The sequence below is a fragment of the Chenopodium album genome, chromosome 4 (assembly GCF_948465745.1).
Source record: "Chenopodium album chromosome 4, dcCheAlbu1.1, whole genome shotgun sequence".
NCBI classification, from domain to species: Eukaryota; Viridiplantae; Streptophyta; class Magnoliopsida; order Caryophyllales; family Amaranthaceae; genus Chenopodium; species Chenopodium album.
Genome location: NC_137837.1, coordinates 5,461,954 through 5,470,089, shown reverse-complemented (window position 1 = coordinate 5,470,089; position 8,136 = coordinate 5,461,954). Strand labels below are relative to the sequence as shown.

Sequence of the window (8,136 nt, the reverse complement as noted above, 5' to 3'; positions counted from 1 at the left end):
TATTTAGTGAGTGTAATTTGTTTGGTTGACATAAATTTCGCTTCTTATAATCAACCAGATAGTAACGTTCTATTGTAGACTTTCAATTAAAATGGTTGCTAAAGAGGTCCATTTTACGCGTTTTTTTACTGTATTACAAACCGATATATTAATCAAAACTATACATTACCATGTTGTTCTAGAATCAAATGTATGAATTGAGCAGTCAAATTCAGTAAGATAACTCATGAAATGATCACATTGTTGGACTAATAATGCATTAAACCTTATTACATCCATATTAACTTAAACCTGATTACAGTAAAAGGCAGGTGAATTATTTCAAAAGATGTATTAGTGGATAATTTCTTTTTAATTGAATTAGCTTTAATTATCTTGTGATTATGATTTATAATGAATGATGTATCTGATGTATGTTTGACTCTTAGAAGTTGGAAGAGGTTGAGTTTACATTGTCAAAGAGTTGGACTAAGGCCCAAACGTGCAAAGTTGGCTTGTTTAGTTACTTTTGCCTTTTTGACTCCCATAATTTGCCATCAAAGCTCCATTTTCACACTCCACTATTAATGCTGGGACTTGAGTGTTTAAATATATTTACAAATTTTTCTCAACATTATGACTTTTTTTTTATTTTGATTTACTTCATTTCGTGTTAGTATATAGTCATTATCCCTATTGGTTAGCGGATTAATTTACTATGTATATATCTTGGCATATAAATTTTTGCATCCGATTGGATCATGATAATATCAACTTAAGTCAACTTTGTTTCAATTAGCTTCTGCTATGATTTGAAATTAGTAATCAAACACGAGTCAATTGTGCAAAAAGAATCAAACTCAAGTATATAAATTGGCAACTATTTCCATTCAATTTGTCATTATATATTTATATTCACTACAATTGATTGTATGATATGTATCCCTGCCTAATTACATGCAATGATACAAGTAGTTTACAAAGTGCCATTACTAAAACATAGATCAATGATGACTTAGTATGAAGTCAAATAAAGTTTTCAAAAGCTAATAAAGTTTCTAAAGTTTTTTAATTGTAAAAGTGTATCAAATGTATGTTGACTATCATCTTATATTTAATAAGAATATGCACTCTGATTTATGAAGACTTAAACACTTCTTTTTATTGTATTCAATTCAAAACACCTCTATGACTAATAAATTATTTATATCTATTGTTGTTTATTTGAAAATATCACAGAGTAAGGGTCTGTTCACATTTATTGAAGTGAGCTGAAGTGAACTGATTGGAGCTGAACTGAGCTGAACTGAACTGAACTGAACTAGTTGAAATGAATTATTTTATGAGAGAGGGAAATTAAGAGCTAAACTGAACTGATTGGAACTGAACTGAACAGAACTGATTGAAGCTGAAGTGATTGAAGCTGAACTGAACTGAAGTGAAATTAAGTAAATGTGAACAGACCCTAAATCATTAAATCACGTGAAATCAAATAATAAAGCAAAATTCTTTCAAAAAAATAATAATAATAAAGCAAAATTGATAAAGCTCCATATAATATGTATTTGTAAAACAATAAAATCTAAATTAATAAGCTTTGACCTTAATTAAAAATTCCTAAAAGAAGTTACAAGTTTACAACAACAATATCTACTCCACGAGAAGTATCCATTATTTTTCAAAGTCACTGGCGGCCACAACCTCACGTGTGGTAACTTTGACTCACTTTGCTATTTGATGAGGCTAAGTAACATAGCTATTAGGTAATTAGTGTTCCACTTATTTATTGATTTTATGGTCCTAAGAAATCGATAAATCTATGTGTAAATGGTGCAATTGTGTATCTATGGTCCTATTAATTTGATATCGAGTACATATGTTGAATATAGTTTAGTGAGGTCTTTTTCACGTTAAATAGTCTCTTAATTTAACTGGATCTATGTCATTTTGTTCAAGAAATTCTCAGAAAAAAATATGTTAAATAGGTTGTAAAATGAGATTGAGCTAGTAATGTTTTATTATACAAATTTATTATATTTTGTATTTAAGACAAAGTATTTATTCATAATTAGTTAACTTTTACATTATACTCATATTTTCAAACTAAAATCAAAAACAAAGTTGACAAGTATCAAGCTTTATAACGCCGAAAATAAATACGGCCCTTGCAATTCTTAAGCTCCAAAATAATTGCTCCAAACTACTTTTAAGTTCAAATTCCAGAGACTTGAACCCTGTTCTTCACCAATTATAAAGAAAAAAATTGTCACTAGAATTGAATTTGTGATAGTTTTGTCATGATATGAGCAATTTTATATTTACAACGCGTATTGTGTGCAACTAACCACACCAAGTGGCCGGATAAAAGAGGGTTCCTGAGTACTAGTCAAGTAACCCCTATAATACGTACTAACCCGGTAACCCTTAACATTGTGAGTAACCCTTTATAATACTGACAAAGTAACCCATGTAACACTGAATAAGTAACCCCTATAACAATAACGATATAACCCCTGTGATGGCTGATTACACTATGTAACCAGATACATAAAAATTTATGTTATACCAATTTTCAAAATATAATTTTATATCATGATTTAAGTACTACTCCATAGTCCATACATAGTAAACATAATTAATTAAAGTACGTAATTCATTATTAATAAAAAAAATTAAACTATTATAGTTAATGTGAAATGAAAGGACTATATAATTTTATATGATGATGCCATATACTCGTATAGTCGTATGTAAATATCACAGTATCGCATATGCATCATATGATGCCATATACTCGTATAGTCCTATATTAGATCTTTGATAGTGGGAATTGAATTGAAGAAGTGACACCTTTTAAATTAATTTGGACTAAAACAAATGATCAAGTTGGTCCAGTGTATCATAATGTTGCCATCATCCGTCGACATAACTATTGTTATTGCGTAAAGCATACTACAATTTCTGGCGTCTTGTTTTATCTGCAAGTGCTTCCAAACTCATTCATTTCATTTCGTTTATTTATTTAGGAATAATCGTTCGTGGGTTTTACTTACCCATTAACTATTTAGTTGCCTTTTATCATATACTCAAATACAAGTTCGATGGTTTGGTTTGAAACTGTGGTACTTTCGTCATAGGATAATTGTGGTCACATCCTTTGATATTGAGCACATTGCACATAGGGAATATGCTCACCTCACTTAAATAACTACTTTGTAGTTCGTACTACGAAACCTGTCACATTTTTTTTTTTCACAATAGCTAATTTTGTTGAACAAATTATTAACGGGTTGAAAATTTTTAAGGAAATATTTCTCACAAGTCATAAGCTTGTATGTGAATATAATATTTTAAATGATAATATCTTTAATTATTAATAAGTAAAAACTATAACAATTGAATATTAATAAATATTTATTGAGACGATTTCAACAACTATGACCTACAAAAATATATTTATTTTTATGTATAATTCACAAACATTAGTCAAAGTTAATTAGATGAAAAGTATAAAAAGTCAAAATATTTCATTTGTTTAAACACGGAAAAAGTATAAATTTCTTTTTTTTTAAAAAAAAAAATACTAAAATATACCTAATATTGGCTCTTTACCAAAACCTTGTACAATTGCCTTTATAGAGCTTCTTATACATTGTATAGCAATCACGAATAGTAGTCATAGACTCATAGATATTTAACTGATGTATAAATATATCAACAAATTAAAGTGAGAAGAAGAATAATGTTATGCAAGTTGATGCTCTATTCACAATATTGGATAAGCATTGATATACCTAGGTCGTAGATTTATTTTTTTTAATCATATATAATGTGTATTTTAAGTCTAATAAGTATACTACATTTTGTAAACAATTAACTATTATCTATTCCGCGTGTACTTTACTCTGTAATTTGGTATCTTATATATAAAAGATAACGAACTGTAAACTTAAAACAGAAAAATATGCTTGTAGACTTGAAACCTATCGACATGAGTTCAAAACTTTAAGATCAATTTAGCTAGTAAACCAACACTTGAATTTTACTAAAATTTGAGCAATATATACACTATAGCTCAAGTAATCAACCTTACAAATCGAATTTTCTACTCCATTATTCTTATTAAAAATTATACTAATAATATAGGACTTTGCCACTCTTGTAAGCATGGTATAGGATTATATAATTACTATTAAAATATAATTTGTTGACTCAATTAACCTCATAATTTCAAAGATGCTCATAATTAAAGATTCTCGAAGCAAGTTCAATTCTACTCAATTTGTTTATAAAGATGAAATTATAAAATACTTGTATAAAAGTTTTAATCTTTTATTTTATTGACCATCAAACAACATGAGACGTGGATTAAGACATGTTGTTGGGTGTGTGCCGCAAATTCCATAAAGATGGGACCCACTCTTATGCTGATTGTGAACCAATCACAACACCATTTTAAATCTCTAACAGCCGTCTTTGTAATTTTTATGATCCAGTCAAATAAAGTGGCAAGAAAAAGATAAGGACTCTTTTTTCTTTTTTTTTGGATTTTTTTTTTGTTTTTTGTTTTTGAGTAATATAGTTTACTGTATATTAGTCATAGTTATCCTAAATTACTTGATTTTGACTATATGCTTATCATAAACCTAAGTCATCCAATTGTGTAAGGAAAGGATCTTTTCCTCTCCTAGTGTGAGGTATCTAATCTCGAATTATGCTTGAGTTTAGAAGAATCTTACAAATGTGGGAAAAAAAAAAACGAGTGCAAGTACGTAAAGAAAAATAATATTCATGATTAAATCTCATCGTTTACAATAATTGAAGAATCAGAAGGACATGAAACGTGGTCAAAATTATGCCACATTTATAGCGTGAGGCAATGAAATTGAAGTTTGTGTATGTGATAACTTGAGGCAATGGCTACCGAATCATTAATTACATCACTTCTCAATTTCTCATGCCTTCAATCTTTGCCACCGGACCACAACCACATTTGTGCATTTGGTTTCAATTTTAAGTTGGGGTTCTTTCTCGCTTTATCTCAACTCAAAGTTGTAACGTTATTAGAATATTCAAGTGCGTATGACAAAAGAAAAAGGGTAAGAAAACACTTTTGTACGGAGTAGTTTTTTTTCCTCATATATTATCAAAACAACTCACCTCAAAAGTTTTGCAACTGAAACATACTAGCATCATATATACATTGATCTCTAGAGTCTAGATAAGAGTACTGAAATTCTGAATAATTAAATTTCCCCGCAATATTTTTTGGATAACAAAAAATTGTTCTACAAAGCCCCTAAAATCTATTATAATCCTAGAGGTAAAACTACATATTAACATGCTGAATCTTAAGAATGAATTTACAAAGGACTAATTAATGATCCTTCTAAAAACTATTCTTCATCAGCATCCTAAGTTTTAAAATTCACTAGCATCCTCTCCTTAGCTTGTCACTGGATCAGACTACCATACCCACTTCATTCCGGCCGGATCGGGCTAGCTTATCGGAGGAGCATATATATGTCATGAAAATTGGTCATCTGATCATTCTGAAATTGGACTGTTGGGCCAAATGGGTCCTCAGGAAAGGGGTCCATGTAATTGAACGGAGGCAAGTCAAGGTTGCTCTTGCCTAGTTCATTCCACTTAGGGTCACTTTGGACCTCCTTGTCACACATAAACTCGGGTGAGGCTACATGGTTCGAACCACTCGTGTCCGTGTGGCACCGAGGGACCGAGTCCGATGTGTCGAAATGCAGCAGGTCATTTTTCACCGGGGCTATGGGTGATGGGGTCATGTACCCCATGGGCACGGTCTGGCCCGGTGTCGAAATATTGGGCTTTTGGTCCTCAAAGTCTGAGTATTGGGCCATGGAATTGGGCATTGACATGGGCTTGGACTTCTGATCAATGCTATAGTCCTTCTCAATCACACCCTTCTTGTTGTATATACGGCATAACACCCAATCATCAAGCTGAAATAGTTGAAAATAAAAATATGTCAATTATTTGAAATTTGAACCGTCAATTTATTGAAATAATTGTGACAAACTGACACGTCAATAATCTTATCAATTGTACTAGCTAAACTGTTGACTTATGAATCTCATTATTATTGTTGCTTAAGAGATGATCATATCATTCATATGATGTTATATCCATTAATTATTGCCACCCCTTAAGTCCAATCCTTACAAGTCACAACAACAAATTATGGTAATTAAACTAATAATAATTGTACTAGATTACAACACATGACAAGCAACAATTTTTTTTACAACTAAGCATGACATTATTGAAATAAAATCATGATTCGACATATTTCACTTAGGTAAATATACCGTGATAAAATGTGTGTATACATGAAAAACGTTTCATTCTTATTTTATCGCTGTCAATTCAATTGGATGATAACATTTAGTCAAATAACGTGACACCCTACGTAACGAGTTTAATTATGTACATACATCGAGATCATCGATAATAGACTCAATGTTAATGACTAGGCCACGGGCCGAAAATAATTAGCACACCAAGCACAAAGTTGGTAAAGATGTGAACCTAAAATCTAATGGTGTCACAATTAGAAGATAAGCCTTATCTTATCTCTAAATTGTGAGGATGAATCAAATAAGCATAAAATACTAATAAAAATAAATTAATTTTATTAATTTAATACATTTAAATATAAAAAAATCATATATTCTCATGAAAAATGCCAATTACACAAGAACTTCTTGGAAGGCTCCATGTTCTAGAATGTATTTGTCTTCATATGTATAAACCTCATATGGGTGGTCCCTAATGTAGCACTAGGGTGGCACTAGAAAAGCCTAGTGAATCACATGAGATCCTAGCCGTACATTTTTAATTTTTTTAATAACATTAAAAATATCACAACAAATTATTAAATGACCAAACTACCCTTACCAAATACCACACTTCCAACTTTACCCTCAACTCATGAAATTACTCTAACATGGTTAATTAACATTTACCAAAACAAATCAAGATTATGAATTCATAAACTAGAGATGAACAAAATTAACAAGAAGTTAAAATGAAAATTACCCTAAGATTGGTTCTCTTGCCAGCTGATCGATCAACATTAGCCAGGCGATACTCGTGCATTATCCAATTAGTCTTAACACCCTTAGGGGCTTTTCCGGCATAAAACACCAAAGCTTTTTTAATACCAAGAGTTTTGGGCTTTCCAATGGGCTTATCCGCCCCGGTTGCCTTCCAATACCCGGTTCCTGCGGCCCGATTCGGCCTTGACCCGTTTGGATATTTTCTGTCTCTTGGTGAAAAGAAATACCACTCTTTCTCACCATATAACGCCATCCCTATAAAAAAAAAAATCAACAAAAATTCAATCAATTTCATTTTTCTCAAATTAATTACATAAATTCAACAAATTCTTATTCATTTTTGTTATATGTATTTAATTAACTTACCCAGATGAAAAATAATTCAATTACCCAAGAATCTCGCCTTGAAAGGGGATCCATCCATGTTAAATTATGGTTATTAATATATTAAATTCAAAATAAATCAAATAAAAAAATTACAAACTTAAAAAAAAAATGAGAAAATTACCAGGAAGTTGCCAAGGATCAAATTTGTAGAGATCAATTTCAGCAATAATAGGAACAGAAATCCGTTGAGAGGCACACTTGCGACATAAGTAATGAACCACCAACTCTTCATCGGTCGGGTGGAATCGAAACCCGGGCGGTAAAACTAGTTCTTCGCTCATCATTTCTCACTGATTCTTCTTCTTTCCTTAAAAATAAATCGGATCAATCGAATCGAATTTGATTGACAATATTTGAAAATCGATACAACAGTAGTAGTAGTAGAAATACGATTAATCGAATTTGTAGTAGAGATAATTTTGTTGTTGCTTCGTTTTGGTAATCCCGAAGTCGAAGCTGCTCAAAACACGGGCCTTCGGACAGAGGACTTCACTCCCTTTTTATAGAGCCCGGATTCTGTCAAGAGGTGGGTGTATGTGGTATTGTGGTGGGGTTTATTATTATTATTTTTTTTAATTTTATTTTATTTATTTTAATTTTATTTTATTTTTTTGGTTTTTTAATTCGCACGTGTTTGGAGTACTACCCTTGGTTGAAATAGTTAAAACTTAAAAGG

General features: G+C 31.0%; 1 protein-coding gene across 2 annotated transcripts; it reads right to left on the bottom strand.

The window, feature by feature from the left end:
• Positions 1-5,207: 5,207 nt before the first annotated feature.
• LOC145628695 (protein ATAF2-like) lies at positions 5,208-7,926 on the bottom strand. 2 transcript variants are annotated; one of them, XM_081681066.1, is made up of 3 exons: positions 7,582-7,926; positions 7,054-7,328; positions 5,208-5,957 (listed from the first exon to the last, which is right to left on the bottom strand). In XM_081681066.1, exons 1-3 carry the CDS (start codon positions 7,742-7,744, stop codon positions 5,484-5,486), a joined length of 912 nt encoding a protein of 303 aa, XP_081537192.1. In that variant the 5' UTR covers positions 7,745-7,926; the 3' UTR covers positions 5,208-5,483. The 2 variants fall into 2 exon arrangements, with proteins under 2 accessions (XP_081537192.1, XP_081537193.1); XM_081681067.1 differs by lacking the exon at positions 7,582-7,926 and adding an exon at positions 7,440-7,564.
• Positions 7,927-8,136: the final 210 nt, after the last annotated feature.